At 41.9% G+C, this 21,083-nt stretch overlaps 1 protein-coding gene across 8 annotated transcripts in view; it reads left to right on the forward strand.

Moving 5' to 3' along the window:
• The window catches only part of PKHD1 (PKHD1 ciliary IPT domain containing fibrocystin/polyductin), a 446,865-nt gene that overhangs the window by 83,967 nt on the left and 341,815 nt on the right, over positions 1-21,083 (forward strand). For all 8 annotated transcript variants that reach the window (XM_061196096.1, XM_061196099.1, XM_061196100.1 and 5 more), the window contains one exon: positions 1,331-1,481. In XM_061196096.1, coding sequence (XP_061052079.1) covers positions 1,331-1,481 — 151 coding nt within the window. The remainder of the gene's footprint in view (positions 1-1,330; positions 1,482-21,083) is intronic.

The raw sequence follows: 21,083 nt of genomic DNA on the forward strand, positions 1-21,083 counted from the left end.
AGACAGTGAGTATGGAAGTCATGTCTTGGGTGGATATGGAGCTGGGAATGTTTTAGCATGAAGACGAGGAGATGAAGTAGATGTGATAGTTACTCTGCTCATTATTTCTAGCAAAGTGTGGGAGAAACCATTTCGACATTGATTTGAAAAAAGATGTTCTAGTTGGACATGAGTTATAGTTTCTCAAGCAGTGACCTTTTGCCCTTTGCATCACCAATCCTGGTCTTCCCGTGGGATATGCCAACTTCGTGGTGCTGTCCCATCAGCATCTCAAAATTTGGGAGTACTTCTCTAGGAGACGGGACCCCTTGGATTCTCATCTCGGAATTGCCTTATTTTTGTGTTTGACTTTATGCAAATCCCCAGATCTCTTTGAGTTACATTTTTTATGCCTCTACCTAATTTACCGGCTGAAATGAGATCATACATATGAAACTGTTAAAAAGTGTAAAACATCATGCGTTATTATAACTAATAATCTTGGAGCTAGTTACAATAATGCCTAAAGCCAGGATTATTCTTGAGTAAATATCACACCTGTTGGGGGCCATACCCTGCAAACTCCATGCTCTCCTCTCCTCTGGACCACATATTTTTAGACTTTCTGTAATGCTACACTGCAGTTTTTCATTTTAAATCCAGTCTGGTTTCTCTCCTTAAAGCAAGAGGACTTTTAAAGCAAGTGGCTGGTAGTATAACTGGCACATATATCGAATCTCCTTAGTCTGGGCGGTTAAGTAAGTTTAATTAATTTACTAAGTTAATGTTCCACTGCTAGCAACAGAGCCTCATTGCCATCAGCTGGGGAGAGGGAATTGAAAGCCTAAATGAGCTCATTTTTTCACAGTTGGAATTAGGGACCAGTTAGCCAGTCGTGTGGGTTTTCCAATTTCTCCATCTGCCCTGGGGGGATTCAGGCAATTCACTCCCCCATCACTGAGTGTAAGAACAGGAAGAGGGAAGGGGAAAAGCAAAAAAGTTTTTTTTCCCAACATTTGCTTCCATTTTTGGAACTGGAAGTATTATCTGTGCATTGCTTCTTTGGTTGGGTTTGGAGAAGCTTTTGCTAATGTTCCTGATAGACCTGGAAAAGAGAAAGGCCTCAGTGAAAGATATTTACCATGTGCATTTTCATTGCAGGGTGTGCAGATAAAGGGAAAACAAATAAACAATAAAAGAATGGAAACAAAATTACAGAAATTTGCAAAATTTGACAAATGGTGGCCTGTAGTTGCCACAAGCTAATGGCTTGCAATGATTAATAAGAGTAAAAATAATTGCATTTCATTAAGATTGATGACACCCCATTTAACCTCCCCTCTCGTTTCAGCCCTAAAGTGGAAAGAGATGAAGTTCTCATCTATAATAGCTCCTGTACCATTACCATGGAAACTGAGGCAAAGATGGAGTGTGAGACGCCTAATCAGCCAATTACCGCCAAGATTACTGAGATACAGAAAAGCTGGGGCCAGAACACTCAGGTATAATCAAATCTTTCTTACAGACTGATTCAAACAGCTCAAATTAAATTTGTAATATTGTGTACATTAAAAAAACAATTTAGCCCAAATGGCAGCGATATATAATATTAAATGCTCTCAAACTTTGAGGAGCTGGTCTAATGCACAGCATCTGAATTCATAGTTAACTATGGTTAATCATATATTTTCTCAAAAATAAATGAGTGCTGCCTGGGCTCTTTTAAAGCAAATTCTGAACAGATAATCTCAGCATTTTGTCCTGCTTTCCGTGAGCATGTTTGAAAGAAGCTCTCAGTGGTTTATTTCTCCATGAAATAAATGGCCTACAATTTAACCAGTCCATTCTGGAAGGTTTCCAAATCACTCAGCCATCCTCAGTTGGTGGGATGGCAGTGTCTCCTGGTCCATCCTGTTCATCTCTGTGCCATGTAGAGCCGAGTGGAAACTTCTACTTCTGAGGGGATGCCGTGGAAATTAGGACCGAATAGGAAAAAGGTCTGCAGGGTCATCTGGTCCAGCCTCCCTACCTCACCCATCCATTTTTAAATCATCTTAGCTACCCCTCCAAGTGGGTTTTGTAAGAATGTGTCCTTAAAAGTCCCTTGTGGGAGATTCCACAGCCTCCCAGGGAATTTTCAAAAATTGAAATCAGAGGCAAAGGGCTCTTTGGAAATGTATCAGATAATCTTTTACAACTCTCCAGGCTTCTCATGGTACACAGATAAAAAATAATATTTATTGAGCACCTACTCCCTTAGGTGTCTTTCTCTTTATGAAAGCGATCCTCAGATCTCCCTCTTTTGTCTGTTTTATTGGAACAAACGTTTATTGAGCGCCTATTAAGTGCCACACGCTATCGGAGACCCTCACATGGATGCTGCTCCGATGAAACCTTTGCAATCCCAAACTGTACCTCCTGGGTTCGCGAGGCCTGTTTTTCTATAACTTTTAGGCTGGTGCTGAAAAAACATGCAGTTACAAATAACGTGATTTTTCTGTCCTTTCTAAGCTGTTCCCTGTCTGCCTTTCCATCCCCCCTCCCCTGGAGTCTCCCTGTCCATCCTATTACCTCCCAGGCTTTTCACACCCCTTTCCCAAACCTTCAGGTTGTTGCACAGGGCTGTTGTTTCTTCCTTCCTTGTGTCCCCCCCTGCCAAATTCACCTCTTCCTTTCAGTGTACTGATAGCTTTAATTCTTTATCTGCAGCACTATGGTCCCCTAATCACAGCCTCCTCTTCATGCCCGTCCCCCTTCTCAGCAGTTGGCTGGCAGTGATGTCTCAAAGGTTTACTGTAGTGAGCGAGGCTGCTGAATTAGCATCGAATTGTAGAAAGAGAGCTGTGGGCTGAAGACTAGCTGTGGCACACTGAGCATTCTTTAAGGCTTTCCGGGCTTCAGTTTCCACCTTCAGTTTCCAATAATAAGCTGGGTTGTTAGGGCGCACATCTGAGCAAATGCCAGTGACAGGGAGGGAGAGGCAGGTAGCACAGGGGTTAGGGGTGGGCTTTGAGCTGGACTGCTGGGACTGGAATACATCAGTTGCTCCCTGGGGGACTTCAGGCAACTTAACCCCTCTGTGCATCAGTTTTCTCATCTGTAAAGTGGGGAGAATAATGGTACCCCACCCCCCCAAGTAGGGTTGGTATGAGGATTCTAGCATGTGAGCCGCTGTGAACTGCACCTCACACACAGTAAATGTCCAATGTTGGTTGTTTTTGTCCATGCTCATTTGCTAGTCTCAGTGCTAGAAAATGATACAGGATCATTTCTCCGTAGTGCTTGCTGCTTTGACCAGATCATTGCACTTCTTAGATTTCATTGAATTTCCCATCATCTCAAAGACTAATTTTGAGTTTTTTGGGGGCCTTAAATGTCTGTCATCTTTAAATGTTTATACAGCATGTATTTATTGAGTTCCAATCACGTTCAAGGTTCTCTACTATGAAAGAGAAAAAAAAATGTGGAAAGAGACCCCTCTTTAGGGGACAGTAGGGAAGACAGGTCGTGTTTGGAGGTAGGTGAGGTTCAAAGAAGGACATGAAGAGTCAGTTCATCACAGTTGGATGTAATGTTGGACACCATCCGACCAGTGCCTCAGCAAGGGATGAGTTAACTGAGGTCCATAAAGAGAGGTGACCTGATAAATCACACAGCTGTAATTTGGCATCATAACCCATGCAGCCATAAGTCATTGTGGAGGAAATAAGCCAATTAATCTTTAGGAACCAGAGGGGCATGTGTCTAAACCTACTAGGCTAATGTCAGTGCCTAGGAAACTCCAGTCCTGGGATGTATGGTTGTCCCATAGATGTTGGGAAGTCTGGGGACCTTAGGTACACAATTGCCTTTTCTGGGCCTGGGAAGAACCAACACTGCCAGGTGCTTTATCAGGACTAGAGTTCTGGTCTCTAGGTCCAAGTATTATGTGAGAACCTTGGAACACTAGTTCCATAAAATGTTAATAAGTATTCTGGGATAAAAGGGTTCTAAACTCAAATGCATTTATGAAAGTTGGGTTAAATATATATATATATATTTATATATAAAACATATATATATATGTTTATTGAGAGCATTCAGTATGTGAATATATAATGTAAAATTCTAGGAGAGGGCTGTAGTGTGGAGTATTACCTGAACTTGTTTGTCCACAGAGCCCTTTATTCCCAGAATTTCTTTGGGGGCTGGTATCCGTCCTGCTGCCCTCACTTTGGGAACTGTTGCCCATGCCATGCTCTTCCCCCTACCCTAGAGTGGAGGGTCAGAGGTGGGAAAGGTTACCTTCAGATGGGGCAGTCAACTGAAGGTAAGTAGGTAGCATTTGTATTATGCCAGGAAGGATGGGCAGGGTTCAGGCAGGCGGGGATGCAGAGGAAAGGTATTTTTGGTGGCGAAACCAGGATGCACAAGGCACTGAGGCAAGAGCCCACAGGAATAGTGTGAAGAGCATGGTGTATATGAAGGGGACTAGTGAGTCGTAGGTTTGGAAAGATGGGCTAGGATGAGATTGTGATGGCAGGTTCAGCGTTTTGTCCTTTAATTCATCAGGTGACAAGTAGTCCTCAAGGAGTTACTGCAAGATCCCAGGCGTGCTTTAGTCACACTGGTCTGGTAGCTGGGTGTGGGATGCCCTGGGAAACCGAGGGGAGATGGGTGAGAGGTAATCGAAGGAGGGAAGTGGCAGAGGGAGTGGAGGGGAGGAGGCACATGCAATAGTCAGCACTCGATAACTTGTGTTCGGCAAAGTGTTCAGAGAGATTGAAAATTCAGTGTGGGAGGTGGGAAAATTATGGGTCAGTTTTCCCAGTGGTCTTTTCAGATGTTTGAAGTGTATCTATATATCTATATCTATATATCTGTATCTATATATCCATGCTCTTGATTCCAGAATTGTAATCTCCAGCCCAGAACTATTTCCTGAACTTTCGATTCCCAAACTTCATTGCCTCCTGGCATCTTCACTTGGATACCGAAATGGCATCTCAAGTCCAACAGGTTCTGAGTTGAACTCCTGATTTCCACTGCTGCTCTCCCCTAGTGCCTCTCCCACCCACTATAGTCCTGAACTGAGTTGATGGCAGCTTTTCAGTTGCTCAGGCCGTGGAGGCATCCTTGATCTTCCGAATCCCATGTCAGACCCATCAGGAAATTCTGTTGTCTGTACCTTTCATCTGGCTGCTTTGTAGCAAGGCTACGGCTGTCACCTCCGCCGTCATCTACTGATGATTACACAGCTGGTCTCCCTGCCTCTCCCTCTGCTTCCCCTTTCAGTCTATTCTAATGGAGCCCCAGTGACCCTTTCCAAACATGTCAGGTAATTACACTGCTCTCAAAACCTTTCCATGGCTCCCAAATTCTCTCTCAATAAAAGCAAGTACTTACACTTATCTAAAGGGCCATTCTCTGCACCAGCTTCCCACCTCCAACTCCTCTTTGGCTTCACCTCTTGTTTCTGTCACCTGTACCTGGTCTGTCCAGGCCCAGCAGCTCCCTGCTGTTCCTGGAACACGCCAGGCTCACTTACACGCTGAAACTTTTGCATCTGCTCTTCCTTCTGTTTAAAATACTATCTCCTCCTTAAAATACTGTCTTCTGCTTAAAATAGTCTCTTTTTCTTTTTTAAATTGAAGTATAGTTGATTTACAATATTGTGTTAGTTTCAGGTGTACAGCAAAGTGATTTGGTTATACACACACACGCATATATATATGTATATATATATATTCTTTTTCAGATTCTTTTCCATTATAGGTTATTACAAGATAATATAGTTCCCCGTAAATCCTTGTTATCTATCTATTTTATATATAGTAGTGTGTATCTGCGAATCCCAAACTCCTAATTTATCCTTCTCCCTCCCCCACCCCCTTTTCCCTTTGGTAACCATAAGTTTGTTTTCTATGTCTGTGAGTCTGTTTCTGTTTTGTAAACAAGTTCATTTGTGTTAATTTTTAGATTCCACATATAAGTGGTATTTGTCGATGGACATTTAGGTTGCTTCCACGTCTTGGCTATTGTGAATAGTGCTGCTGTGAACGTTGGGGTGCATGTGTCTTTTCAAATTCGAGTTTCATCTTTTCCAGATATATGCCTAGGAGTGGGGTCACTGGATCATATGGCAACTCTACTATTTTTAGTTTTTAAAGAACCTCCATACTGTTCTCCATAGTGGCTGCACCAATTTACATTCCCACCAACAGTGTAGAAGTGTTCCTCCATTCTCCATACCCTCTTCAGCATATATTATTTGTAGACTTTTTGATGATAGCCATTCTGACTGGTGTGAGGTGATACCTCATTGTAGTTTTGATTTGCGTTTCTCTAATAATTAGCAATGTTGAGCATCTTTCCCCATCCCTTTTCAAGTACAACCCTCTGTTTTAACTTTTTGCTGAAATGTTACTTCCTCAATGAAGTCTACTTTTACCACGCTATTTAAAGTTACAACCCAGTGCTGCTCACTCCATATATCATACCTACAATTTTCCTTAGTCTGTTTTATTTTTTCCATAGTCCTTATCACCTGCTAATATATTATGTAAGATACTAATTTATTATGTTTATTGTTTTGCATCTGACTTTTCTTGCTAGAACATGATCTCCAGGAAGGCAGAAATGTTTACCTGCTTTGTTTGCAGGTGTATCCCAACTGCCTAGAAGAGAGCCTGAATCAGTTGTACAAATGAACAATATAGAAATACAAATAAAGGCAGTTAAAAGAAGCCTTCTCACATGTTGCTTCTCCAATTCCATCCCCTGAAGATTCTATCTGAAAGGAGACACACACACACACTCACACACACTGGTGTACATACCCTCATTTGCACACAAAGATGTTATTGCATCATTAATATTGTTCTTCAACTTGTATTTTTAAAAAACCTATTGACACTCCAGGGTATCAGCTCCTTGAAAAGAAGAATTTTGTTTTGTCACTGCTGTTTCCCAAAGCTTAGAACTATGCCTAATACACAGCAGATCCTGTTAAAAATTATTGAATGGACGAATGGATTTATGAATGAGTGAATGCGTCATGGTCATCTTTCCATTTTAGCACAGGTACATTTGTCTCTTCTTCAGAAGACATTGATTATACCTACTATGTATTGCCGTGGTACATGAAACAAGAGAAAAGATATTAGAAAAAGCAAAAATCTAAGAGTGCTGGAAAACACAATAAGGTGCCATAAGACAGCCAGAGGTTTTGAGGGATTTCTGAAGGATAAAGAGTGGATTGGGTTGGATGGGTAGAGAAATCACAGCAGAATAAACACAATGCAAAGCCAGTTTAGAGAAAACAGATAGAGTCAGCTATACTTTTCAATGGAGCTCCAGGAGAAATTCCAAACTTGAGAGTCATATAGGTCAGGTATCAGGGTAACTGAAGAAAGGATTGCTTGGGAGAACTACTAGGGCCATTTCCCTTCCTTTTCCCTCTCCCTTTCTTTTTCTCTGTCCCTGTGTACTCAGAGTGGTGGCTCTGTGGCTCTCAAGACAAAGTCTTAAGAGCAGCTCACAAAGCAAAAAGGGGATTATTCGCTTGGGGACAGGAGATGGGTATGGTCCTTTGTGAGTATTAGGGTCTTTGTTAAACTTGGCCAAACCCAAGGCAACTCTGAAACTCCAGGACAGACTCAGGGAAAGAAGGAAGAAAAGGGCAGGGAAAGCAGCGTTCTCCTCATTTCTGCCTCGAAGGAATCCCTTTACTTTCCCTCCACTCATCCAGATGTTTCACCTAGCAATTTTGGTTGTGATAACTTGAAGAGGTTTCTCTGAACATCTGATCTGCCATATCAGTGGAAAAAGAAGTTGGAAACAGTGCTATTAAAGTTATCTGGGAGATGATTTTAAACCTAGAATCCTATACCCTATCAAATACTATTTGGAACAGAAACAAAATAAAGACATGTACGCTATACAAAATTCAGAACGTTTATCACCCCCATGCACTCTCTGAAAAATCATGTGCTCTGACAAACCATAAAATGAATCCAAGGATGAAGATGATATGAGAAACAAGAAACAGTAATGAACAAAGAACCTGAAAATAGCAAAACCGGAGTAAAAATGGTTGAAAATATGGCTGTGAAGCTTAACGTAGTTAACAATGAACTCTTAACCAAACTGAGGCAGGAACCTCCCGTTTCAAGTAGATATAATAAAAGGAGGACAAGAAACAGAGGCATAAACCTCCCTTTTTGAAAAAATGAGATTTTTATAGCACATGCCCAGCATTATGTGAAGATGGAAAGTATATGGGAGAATGCGGATGACTTCATGGGGAGGAGGAAAGCCAAAATTAAGTTCCTGCAAAGGGACATTTAGATAAAAAGCAAGGCAGTTTGCTCTACTGGGCCCTAGAAGAGCTTTGGATTTAGAGAAATTTAGGTACCAGGAAACGGTCATGAGGCAGGAAGGGGTTGCTTGAAATCCTCAATAAAGAGTGTCTAGAGCCCAGGACCTTGCTATTGGTGGACCCAAGCAGACATCTCTTTCCTACTCCTTCCTCCGGCAAGCAGGGACATAATTTATGGACAGATTGTATTAATTAGGTGCCTGATACCAAGCACAGGGGAGGAGGGGATGGAGAATCTCGAAGATGATTGGAAGATCTGGTTACTCTTTGAAGAGAGGTCAACCTCCCCCGACCCCGCACGAAATTCTGTCCTTTGCCCCCAGCTCCAGCATCCTGGCAATTCATGTTCTATTCTTTCCAGAAAGGAGACTAAAAGATACTTTTCTGGAGCAATTAAACCAGAGTAAAGACCCACAGATTTGGACATTTGGAAGCCTCATGACATCCCGCTTATACAGATCGTCCACTTAGATTTTTACTGCGTTGCTCTTAAATGTGAATGGACAGACTTCTGGTTTTGGCCACGAGAGAGTGATGATTTTAGACTTACCCTCCTGCTGTACACAACTGTGAAACTAGTTGGAATATATTTCAGGCTTTGGATAATAGACGGCACAAGGCTCTGATCCTTGAGAGAAGGGAAACACACAAGGAGAGCAGCTTTCTGTCTGGGAACACTATTCCAGGGAAAGAGACCTCAGGCAGAGAGAAGCAGTCTCCCTTCGGGAGCCATCGGTGGCTGGGGCTCAGGGTTGCTTATGTAGGTAGGAGGTATGGAAATGGAAGAGGAGGTAGGAGGGATAGGAAAATATTTAATGAGATAATGGCCAAAATTTTTTCAAATTTGATGAAAAATACAATCCCATAGATCCAAAAAGCTTAATGAATCCAAATCAGAGGAAACATTAAGAGATCCATTATTGGAGTTTTCAATAATCTTGAGATGTCAGTCCTAAGTTAATATTTAGAGACAATGCAATTCCAGTAAAACAACCCAACTTTATTTTTTGGTAGCAGTTTCCAGGCCGATTAAAAATTTCTATGGAAATGTAATTAATAGCCAAATCTACCTTTAAAAAGAAGAACAAACTTTGATGACTTACTCTGCCCGATTTCAAGTCTACTATAAAGCTATGGTAGTCAGTAGAGTTCCAAGCAAGATCTCATTTGAAAGTAGGTTTCTGTTGCTAAAAGTATCTTTGAAAACTCTTGCTACAGTGTCGTGGAAGCCAGGGGAGGGGAGAGATTGAAGGAAGGGGTGATGAGGTACATCAAAAGGTAATGTGATCAGAAGGTCCTTAGTGATGCTTGAGGCTGCAGGACAGTATTGTTGGGGAGGAAAACCAGATTTTGAGGGGTTAAGGAATGAGTGAGTGGTGAGTAAATGTAGGCAGCTGATACAGATCACAAGTAGGAAGGGAAAGGAGGGATGCAGATAAGTATCGTGGTGGGCAGCCAGCCCCTTCCTTGTGCCCATACTCACTACCTCACTATCATTGGCTCTAGGGATGGTTTCTTATGTTAAAGGTGCTTTGATTCAAGCTGGCATCTTCAAGGATGTTACTTGATTTGACAAGACCAAGTCTCTGCAGGTCTCTCACTCTATTCATTCTTCTACTGACTACAAACTGGCTTTCACGCCCCTGATATTTGGCTGTTAAAAAAGCAAAACCCCACTGCTTAATTTAATCCCTACTTTCTGTTTAAGGAGATTCTCCTAGAAAATTGGTGCAATACAGTGATGCAACAAATTTTACATTTTCTTTATAATGTGTATAGCTAGTTAGAGGCTAATTTGAAACTACGTTCTATTCCCTAATTGATTTTGTTTCTTATATTACTGAAATCCCCAAACACTTTTTGACTTTTGTTTTCTCTCCTTTCCTTTCTTCTCCTTTTGGTTTTTCTTCTTTCCTTTTCTTTTTCTTTCTTTTCTCCCTTCTCCTTTTCCCTTCCCTTCCCTTCCCCTCCCCTCACTTTCTTCCCCTCTCTTTTCCCTTTTCTTCTTTTCTCTCCCTTCTTCCTTTTCTTCCCTTTAAACCACCTCTTTTCTTCAGTGTTTGTCTTCAGGGGTGTGTGCCTTTGGAGGGAGATGCTTTTGGAAGCAGGGTTGAGCTGGTCGTTAAGCCTAAGTGCCTAACAATTAAGTGCTAGTCACCTCCCAAGATGAATGGATATTTAACTGATTTTCCAGAACTGTATCTTTTAACTAAGAACGTACAGCAGCTCTGCAGTTAGTTCCCTCTGTGGTAGTCTCCTTCACTATCCAGTTCTCATCTGTTTTGAGCCCTAGGAAGCTTGGCACACTCCCACCCCTTTTTGAAGTGTGATGGGCCACATCACTTGCTTAGCGTGTGGGTAGAAACCCTTCATGTCTAGGGCTCGACTCTCCAGCCCTCTCTTTTCCTTTGCCGTGATGACTAAATGGTCCAGAGTGTGGTGTCAACTTATAGAGGACAGCTATTCCATCCTGGAGACTTGCCAACATTTGTAGTGGAGTTTGTGTTGTGCCCATGAGGATTTGGGGTTGTTTGTTACTGCATGTCATCTAGCCAGTCCTAGCTATAGACTAATGACCCCATCTAACCTTTAGCCTGGTGGCTGATTCACTGCATTCCACATGATGCCTTTAATTCTTCTCTGTGAGTCCACATGGACTGATGTCCTGGTTTATGTTCTTGGTGCAGGGATGACAAGCTGGACTATGAGATGGGACTATTAGGCAGAACTTATGGCCTGATGGGAGTTAGCGGGGTAAAGCCAGTCTCCTTACCAGACTCTGGATTCCCACTTTCCTCCCCCTTCATTGGTGGTGTGCTTCCATTCTCACCCTGATGCCCTGAAGATCCTCTGTGGAATTTTCTAGTGCCGAGAAATTAATCATCTTCTTTTGCAGTGTTGTTGCAAACTGTGGGAGTTTGGGGGGAGATGTGGCTATTTCTGATATCCCTACCTGTGCTGAATCTCTGTTTATTTCCTCCTAAGAATCACTCTGGAACATTATGTACGAAGAAAGTTTGTTCCAACAGAGCATATATTTATACTGTAGTCTATATGCATATCCATAGCCCTGTAGAATCTATGTATAGGCGTTTTTCCATTACACTTAGGCTCTTTCATTTCTTTCTTTAAATTTTATTTAAAAAATCTTATTATGAAGATTTCAATCACAAGGGAAAAAGAACACGACTCAAGTAGACTTAATAAAGTGACTCACAGAATGGTTCATGGGACAGAAAAGCTCAGTCAGGAGTCACAGGCATGGCCTGACTCAATAGTTCCGTGCTCACTCATGAGATGGCTCTTTCCATGTCTCTGCCCTTCCTTCCGTGGGGTCAGATTCAACCTAAGGCTGCCTGCTCTGTGGGCAAAAGATGGTTGCCAGTAGCGCCCAGGGCTACTTGCTACCCTATCTACATTGCGTGTGAATAAAGGGGTCTTTTATGGGCATGGTTTCAGAAGGAGGAAGTTTCTTTTCCAGAAGCCCTCAACAAATGTCTCTTCATGACTCATTGGTCCAAACTGAGTCCTTGTACATGACCATACTGCCTTGTGCTCAGGGTGATAGGATTTGCTGGCTGTTTTTGGCCAGTTATTGTGGACCTTGGAACAGAGTCAATCCCAGCCCCCAGCACCTGGGTGAGAATATGACAGCAGTGATGCCTGGAAGGAAAATCTTAGGGCTACTGATGAAGGGAAACTGGGGAATAGACATTGGAAGGTCAGCCAACTCTTGACCATAATGGCTTCACTTTTGTCTTTATGGCTCTAAACTAAGGCCTCTTCCTCTGATTCTCCTCACTGGTCCTTTGTGATAATCTAAGGCATTGCTGTTGCATGGAATTTTGATGCGGGTGAGAACAAGGCGCCAGTAAGGGATTTGGCTAAGTGAAAAGGAAACAAAGAGTTTGGTAAACCTCCCTTAGAATTCTGTAGAGTGGTTGCTTTTAAGAAACAAACAAATAAACAAGCAAATGAGAAAGCATCACGACTACATAAAACACACATACCTTCAGTAGCCTGCAGGACCTCAAAACCAGTTATGTGTTTCTTTTGTGATGTGCATCTTCCTGATTCAAAATGACAGTAGTCGTTTTTATGATGTACCAGCTCCCAAAGGGGATGGCTCATCATTCAGTTCTAACCTTCTTCTAACAACAAAGAAAAGAGCAATCTAGGGAAAGAAATGGTCTGTTATAGTGTTTGTTTCTCATAATGGGTCTTCCCAAATGCTTGGCAAATATTAATTAATCCTCCCAGTGTCCCTGTGTAATGAATACCTATATATACACGGGGTGGAGTAGACAGAGTCAACTGACCAAGGCCCCTCCATGAATTAATGTCAAAAGCAAGGACCTGGACTGTTGGGCTCACGGCTCCAGTACCAGTCACTTGAAAGCACTGCCATTTAACTTCTTTACTTCCCAGAGGGGAAAATTATGCATGGCCAAGCAGAAGCAAATATATTTTGTTCTGTTTCTGCTTGACACCAATGAGTATGCATTGGATACCACATGATGACTTTTACTAAGAAGTGAGCAAATACAGCAATATGGCCAGCAGAGAGGGCAAGGTACTTTTACACTGGGAAAATAAGATTATTGTCCTCAACCCTTCTCAAATATCATTTACAGATCACTCTCAGGGTGCCTGCTTTTTTTTTTTTTTTTTTTTGGCCATGCCGTGCAGCATGCAGGATCTTAGTTCCCTGACCAGGGATCAAACCTGTGCCCCTGCAGTGGAAGTGTGGAGTCTTAACTACTGGACTGCCAGGGAAGTCCCAGGGTGCCAGCCATTGTATTAGTCCCTGTACAGGATGGTCAGATGGTTGTTCTGAAAGATGACAGAAGACTTCGAAACTATGAAGGGCTTGGATAAAATAATTCGGTAAACTTTGAAAGGGTTGGGTTAATTCTACAGATGAATAACCCCTACCGTGTGGAATGTTCTCTTCATTAGGGGAGATATAAAAACCCCAATAACTGTAGTATAAGCAAAATGTAATAAATGGGATAATAAAGGTATGCATATTTTACTATGGAAAATCAGTGAAGGCCAAGAAATCTTCTGGATGGAAAAATCATTACCTACAAATTCCCTGGAAGGTGTGTCATTTTATCTGGGCCTAAATTTATGAGGATTTGAAGGATAAGGGGAGATAAGGAGAAAATGTATACTAGTGAAGAGACGAGTGTTACAGAATCCCAGAAGTGGGAAAACATGGTTTTTATATAAGTAATTGTATTTGGCTGGAGTGTAAAGTTTGAAAGGAATTAATGGGAAAGGGAGTCACTGGAAACAAAGGTTGGGAAACATAAGCCGTCTTGAGTGTCAAACTAAGGAGTGTGGATTTAATCCAGGAGAAAATGTAGGGCTGTTTGAGGCTTTGTAAATTTCATAGCTGCCACTTTGTCTCATGAAATATCCCTTAGGGCTGGTATCAGAGTCAGAACTGCTGGCTGAAGTGTGGCCCGACGCCAGGTTAGTACTGACAGCTCAGATGCAAGTGGATGCAGGGCAGTGCTGAGGCAGGAGCCCAGGAAAGGAGGCATCAGAAAGCTGCAGCTGAGAGAGGGTTGAGGATGGGTGTGCTGAATGTAATATGGAGAGACACCCCATGTCTCGTTGAGCGACAGGAAAGCACAGGTGATTCTGTGCTGTGAATTACAGAGAGGCAGTGTGGGACAGCGGTCGGTCTGAGAGTGGATGACCTGGGTCCTACCTCCCAGCTTGGGTGTCACCTACCTGTGTGATTCTGGGCAGGGCCTTGGGAGAACCTCAGTTTCTTCATCTATAATGAGCAATGGGACCAATGCAGCATCTTCCAAGGTGGGTTCTGTGGACAATTAGTAACAAAGAATGGCCCATTAGAAAAAAAGGTCTGGGGTCAAATAAGTTTGGGAAACGCTGCGGACTCACTCACAAAGCCCACATTAAGGGGAAGGTAGTTTCATTCTGTTGAACTCAGCTTTTCCCAAACCTCTCTGCTCACAAGAATCTTACTTATTTCTTGCTTCCATGCAATACCCATTGGCTGCCTGGGGAACATTTTGGGAAATTTTGGACTAGATCATTTTCAGGAAAGGTCCCATCCTCACATTCTCTGATCCTGTGTCACCTCTGAAGGTTTCTTCTCAGTCTAGGATTTTACAAATCCAAAGGAAGTTTTCTCCTCCAGTCTGATTGAGGGAATTTTCCTACCTATAATATAGGATTGACTATCATCCCCCAAGTCAACTTTCTCTCAGAATTGAGGCAAGGAGTTCTTTGAAAGTGTTTTTGAAAGTGCTTTGAGATCCTTAAGGAAGGAGATCCCTGGTGGATTCATCATATGACTTCATTAGAAACGTTGTATGCTAAGGAGCCTTCGACTTCACCTTCTAGTTTGGAATCATCATATTTCTAACGTACTCTATTAACCAGGAAAGAGTTGAGGGATTATTTTTTTCTTCTCTTTTTTGCATCTGTATATAATGTAATTTAACCTAGCAAAAAAGACACTGATTGTCCCACAGGACTTAATTAACTCCCAGCTTCATGGTGAGCTGCAGAAATAATAAGAAAAGGAAAAGTTCGGGTGTTCCATACCTGTCCACTTCCACCTCTGGTGCATAATGAGATGTCAGGAGTGGTGACACTGATGAGATGTGTAAAACGTGCTGATTTCAGGAGGCGGCGAGCTGCCGGCTTGGCTCCTGGGAACGCTGGCCGGGCTGGAGGAGCCGCAGACCCAGGGAGCAGTAGTTTTCTTCAGATGACAATTTCCAGCATCCTCCCCACCCTGCCACCTGAATGGTGGTTTTGCTAACCTTTAGCTCTGTCTTCTGCACCCTGGTCGGAGATTATGACAATTGTCACAGGACAGGTGCCATGTTTATTAAGCTGCCTGTAGCAAATCTGGATGGGTAGTGCAGGATTCTACCAGCCAGCCCTCGGGGGAGCCCATTAAGAAATTGCAGGGCTAATAAAAATCATGCTGGATAAAATTGCAGTCCTCTGGTGCCACTCTATGATGAGTTGAATCTGGTTTTAAATTTTAATGGGGGCAGAGACTGAAGGTTTGAATTGGGACCCTTGTCCCAGCAGCCCTGAAAGTTGTACCTTCTTAATCCAGAGCTAGAAGAGTGCAGGGAGAGGACAGGCTTGCTTCTCTCTTTGTGCGAGGCTTCTGCACATTTGAGATAGGAATTCATTAATGTTTCTTACACGTTAACAATGGAAAAGACTCCTGGAAGAAAGCCTCACTCTGCTATGTGGCATGAAATCTGGGCTACAGTTCACATCCTCTAGCCTCACATTGATTGAAGCCTTCAGCAACCAGGCCTTGAGGGGGCCTTGAAAACGCATGGGGAACAATTCCCAGTTCCTCGGCTCGGTAAAATTGTTATAAAACTGTCCTGTACTGGTAGCTTCTTGAAAAGGAGATTGTGTAGTTCTCTTGCAGAGCCATTCCAGCATTTAAATTCATCTTCACATCGTAACCCCTCCAATCCAGGGGCCACAGCCTCAGAGGGTGATTCTTCGTTTCTTTGCTGAATCCCTTCTGCTCACAGAATTCATCACTTCATCAGGATAAATCGATGATTTTCAAACATTAAAATGGAACAACCAAGTGTATACTTGCTGTTTTGGGAAGACTGAGGAAAATGGAAGGAAAAACATAATAGGGTATTTCAGTAGTAGATATGATACCATCTAGGGAAGTATATTCTGTATTTTCTCGGAAAGAAACACTGCTATTACTAAGGGAAGGAGGTAACGTTGGCTGAATAATGACTTCTTCTTGGGGACTGAATGAAGCCCTTTACTTGAACTTCCCATTCAACCCTCAGAATAGAGCTCTGACGTGATTACTATTATCATTTCCATTTTTTTTTTTTTTTTTTTGGCCGCACCGTGCATCATGCGACATCTTAGTTCCCCAACCAGGGATCAAACCCATTCCCCTTGCATTGAGAGTGCAGAGTCTTAACCACTGGACCACCAGGGAAGTCCCTATCATCTCCAATTTACAGATGCATAAAGGCTCAGAGAGGTTCAGTAGCTTGTTTCAGGACCCACAGCAGGTAAGTGGCAGAGCAGGGACTCAAAGACAGAAGAATTCCAGAGCCTGTATTGTTATTAAAATAGTAATTTTAATAACAATAGAATAGTCATTTACCAATATTACTAAATTAATAATTTTCTTTGGAAAAAAGCTTTCAAAGTAGAAGAAAGGAAACCTGTTCTCTTTTATAAACAATTCCAAAATAAGTATGCGAAGTTACAATATAAATTTGTGGAAGTAGATCTCTGGGTAGTGGAGAAAGTACAAGTATATGAAAATTTACCTCCCGAGCTTCAACCTCAGCTAGGGGCATGGGTCTAGCTGTGCCCGCTCACCCACCACAGCCCCTTCAGCCCCTGCCTTCTTGTGGGCACTGTCCTACCACTTGTGTTCTAGGTCCTTCCAGTGAGATTTTCTGCTTCCTCTACCCTTCTGCTCTGCCAGTGATTTCAGTGGACGTGCCCGTGTGTGGATGTGTGCTCATTTATGCCGGTGGGGTAGCAATTTGCAGTCTGAGGCTTGATATTCATAACTGTAGGAACTCTATAGGAATAAAGTTTTGTTGGATGAATACATAAGTGAGCATCATTAAAGCTGATGGTCACCAGATGGAAATCAGGTCTCAAAACTTTCATTGTGAAGCTTTTAGAAACTGTTATTGAGACTGGAGACATTGGGAAAGACAGAAGCGTCATACTCTTACCAAAGAAATAAGTTGTACAAAGGGTGATTTACTCAGAAAGGCCTTCCATTTACAGAGGAAGGCATCTGGCCTCCACAAACATAATAGTTTGGCCATTTGCCAGCTGGGTTTTCCTGAGGGTTGCAGAAATAGAGATCTGCTTGACAGGTGATTTTCACAATATCTTTCTGAACTGTTTCATTAAGTCTTGATAATGTGAGCAATATTTCGTAGAAATTACTAATCTTTGCAGTACAGAGAGAACCTCGTAAGTTCCTTTGCTGTATTATATTAGTGAAGTAATTGGAGACTAGGTCCGTAGTTCCAGAATATTCAGCTTAATTTTCCTTTTTTAAATTTTCTGGGAAATGAGGCAATGTGTCTTGTAAGGTTAGGGATGGAGGTGCTGTTGTAGGAGACACACAAGTGTCATAATTTTTAGGCACCTGCCAGTATCATATTGCCCGGTAATTCCAGCTTCTCTCTTCCTACTGTTTTGGACTCTCCATTTAAGTGCTTTAGTATACAAAACAAAACAAGACAAAACACCTTTTCATCTTACTGCAAAAAGGATACCTGCTTAGAGCAGAAAATGTAAAAAGAGATAATAAAAAGAGACCAAAAAAGATTCTCTACAATTTCAGCATCCAGTTGCTTTGATCCTGGCCAAGGGAATATTGGCCAGGGATGTCATGAGCTGTTAATGCTTCCCCGGCTCCTCCACCTCATAACCTTCAAGCTGGAGAGTTTAGAGACGGCCACTCCTGAGTTCAGTGTCTACAGGCACTGAGTGTAGACGTATGGTAGTTTGGTGAAGTAATTAAAAGACATGTTCTGTATGTTGGATGAATAAACTTGGAAGGGTCATAGGTTCAATGTCGGCAATGCGTGAGGGCAATATATTCATGTCTATGACTATATACCTATCCATAAATTTTATGACTTTTTTAGACAATTTTTAAGACTTCTTTGTTCCATCCTAAGAAACCATCCCTTTCAGTATCAGCACCGTGGAAAACTGACCGTATTATTTACTGTGTATCACACACTTCAATGGTACAACTGGGAAGAGCAGTGCAGTTAGCCTATATAAGGTAATATATTTATTGGGGCCCATTTTTTTCTTTAACTTTTTATTTATTAAAAAAAATTTATTTATTTAATTTATTTTTAAAAGTTTTGGCTGCGTTGGGTCTTCGTTGCTGCACGCAGGCTTTTCTCTGGTTGCGGCGAGCGGGGGCTACTCTTCGTTGTGGTGCGCAGGCTTCTCATTGCGGTGGCTTCTCTTGTTGGGAGCACGGGCTCTAGGTGCGCGGGCTTCAGTGGTTGTGGCACACCAGCTCAGTAGCTGTGGCGCACGGGCTTAGTTGCTCCGCGGCATGTGGGATCTTCCTGGACCAGGGCTCGAACCCGTGTCTCCTGCATTGGCAGGCAGATTCTTAACCACTGCGCCACCAGGGAAGCCCTCTTTAACTTTTTAAATAGACAGTTTCAAATATACTAAAATGGAGAGAATAACATAATAAACTCCATGTACCCATCTCCCACCTTCAACAGCTATCAACTTACTTACTTTTGTTTTTTAAGTTTGAACGGAAGACTATTTTATATGGGTTAATTTTGAAAGGGGAATCTGCTAGTGGGAATTTTGAGGATGAAGGTAAGTTTTAACCTGGGAATCTCTTGTAGTTTAGTATTTCACACAGAGTACAAAATGCTGTGAAAAGGATGACTAAGTTTCACATTTATTCGATTTTATAGGAACATAAGGGGGTTTAGATTAAAAATTATATCTATATATAAAGTTTCCCTTTGAGCATCTCTTCTTTTTTCATTTTTAAAAAAATTTCTGTCTTCCTTTCTTAACCAACTTCAACTCCTATTTAAGGTTTAAGTTCATAAAATCCAAAACTCTCCAGGTATGTTTGCATTTTATAACAGAATTCTTGGAGACTCAAATAAATGGTTATAATGGTAGAAAAATAAGTGGTGATGATGATTTTCATGTATAGGCTGAGCCATGCTTGGTACCCACCAAATTCCATTGCCTGAGCAGCTAAGTGACTATTTATTAACTTTAAGGCAATAAATAGTAGCTCATGTATATTGAGCTTTTATATGTGACGGGCACAAGGCATATGACTATTTTGTGTACATTATTTTCACAGCACTATGAGTAGATATTATTAGCTCCATTTTATAGATCAGGAAATGGATGCTTCTGAAGGTTGAGAGACTTGTCCAAGGCCCCATGGCTACAATGTTGGAGCTGGGATTTAGAAGTGCAGTCTGCCTCATGTGAAACTTTCTTTTCACTATGATGCTGCCTGCTGAATAAGTTACCAAAATGATAGCAAATGGTATGGGGCTGGGGTGGTGAGGAGAAGACAAGATGAGAAAAGGATGGAGTATCATGGAAAATAAATTTGAGTTGAAAGAAATCTTTTACTAAAATTTCATGTCTAGTGGAATTAGAGCAACACTCTGTGAGTTTAGTTTAACTTCAAGGGCATGGCTGAATTTCCTAAGGAACAAAAGTGTTTCAGTTTTATTTTGAAAAATTTGGCCTGGAAAGCCAGATTCTTTTCCCAGCCCATAACTGTTTCCCTGGCTCTGGAATTTGAAAAGGCTCTGAAAAAAGGGAGGGGCTTCACTCATTCCTACCTAGATTTTGTATGAAAAGATGTCCAGTGGAATAAAACAAAGAAACAGGCCAAACAAGGGAAGAAAACGACTCAGAAGCAGATGTTGTCAGGCTGGGGAGGTGACATCTGCAAGTCAAGATGGCTGCCCGGTAACCACAGGCTAGGCGCAGAGATAAATGGTTGACCCCGGCCCGTGTCAGCCCACGATTGATGCCACTAACAGCCCTAGTGCCTGCCCAATGAGTTTTTAAAAAAATCTTTGATAGAGTGTGTTATCTAGTTACTGGCACGAGGGCAATAGCCCTGAGGGGTGAAGAAAAAGGAAAGAATAAAAGGTCAATCCAGGAGGACAGTCTCTGTCGGAGTAAATGAGAAAAAAGGATCTGGCTGCAAAGGGGAGGAAATAAATAAATAACAATAAAAGTGGCTGTGAGATGCGTGGATGGATAAGTGAGATGGCTTGTTCCCTTTGCTTTCCTTCCTTTTCTCTCCTTTCTTTCCCTCTCTCCCTCCTTCCCTCCCTCCCTCCCTCTCTCTTTCTTTCCTTTCTTCCTCCCTCTTTTTCTTGCTCTTTCTCTTTATTTTCTTTCTTCCTCACTCTCTCTCTCTCCCTTCCTTCTCCCATTTTCTTTTAAATTAACACAGGCCTTGAGCTATTCTGGAGAATTTAACAGATGTAGCCATAGATCCTTCGTTTTTCTCTTGAACTTTTCTAATGGTCTGATTGGGATTGTTAAGCCTTTTAAAAAAATGTCTTGGAGAGGTGAAATTAAAGGCCTTAGTTAGCCCCCCACTTTGTCTGTGAAATAGTAACAATTCAAGTGTAAAAGGTACAAAACAAATAAAATGAAATTCCTCTAGATAATGGAAAATATGTCATTATAATATGGTATTATTAATTGATTTGTGGTAGATATGTGAATTCAATTCTGTAATAACTCTCTTGCCTTCCTACACACACACACACACACACACACACACACACCCCACACACACCTGTAGGCGTAGGTTTTATACAGTTTTGGAAAGACAGGAAAATAATTGCTTTTGCTCAGTATTGCTGCATCCACAGAATTCTACTTCATGATAATAGAATTTTTAATTGGCTCTTTTAGTCTTGAAATACATTTTGCAGGGAGAAAAGAAAAGAAGGGAGAACTGAGTTTTTTGGTCTAAAAGACCATGGCTTTAATTATGAATTTTTTCTTTTTATTTGACCTGGAAAAATTTAGTTTTTTCTTCCCTCGTAGAGTGTTTGTAGAAGGTAAGATGGTTCCAGGGCAAAAGGCCTGAAGGCTGGGCTGGATCCGTGCCATTAATGCTCTCCTTTGAGAAGAATCATGTTGGATATAAAAATATTGGTCCCCAAAA

Source organism: Eubalaena glacialis, chromosome 7, assembly GCF_028564815.1.
Source record: "Eubalaena glacialis isolate mEubGla1 chromosome 7, mEubGla1.1.hap2.+ XY, whole genome shotgun sequence".
NCBI lineage: Eukaryota > Metazoa > Chordata > Mammalia > Artiodactyla > Balaenidae > Eubalaena > Eubalaena glacialis.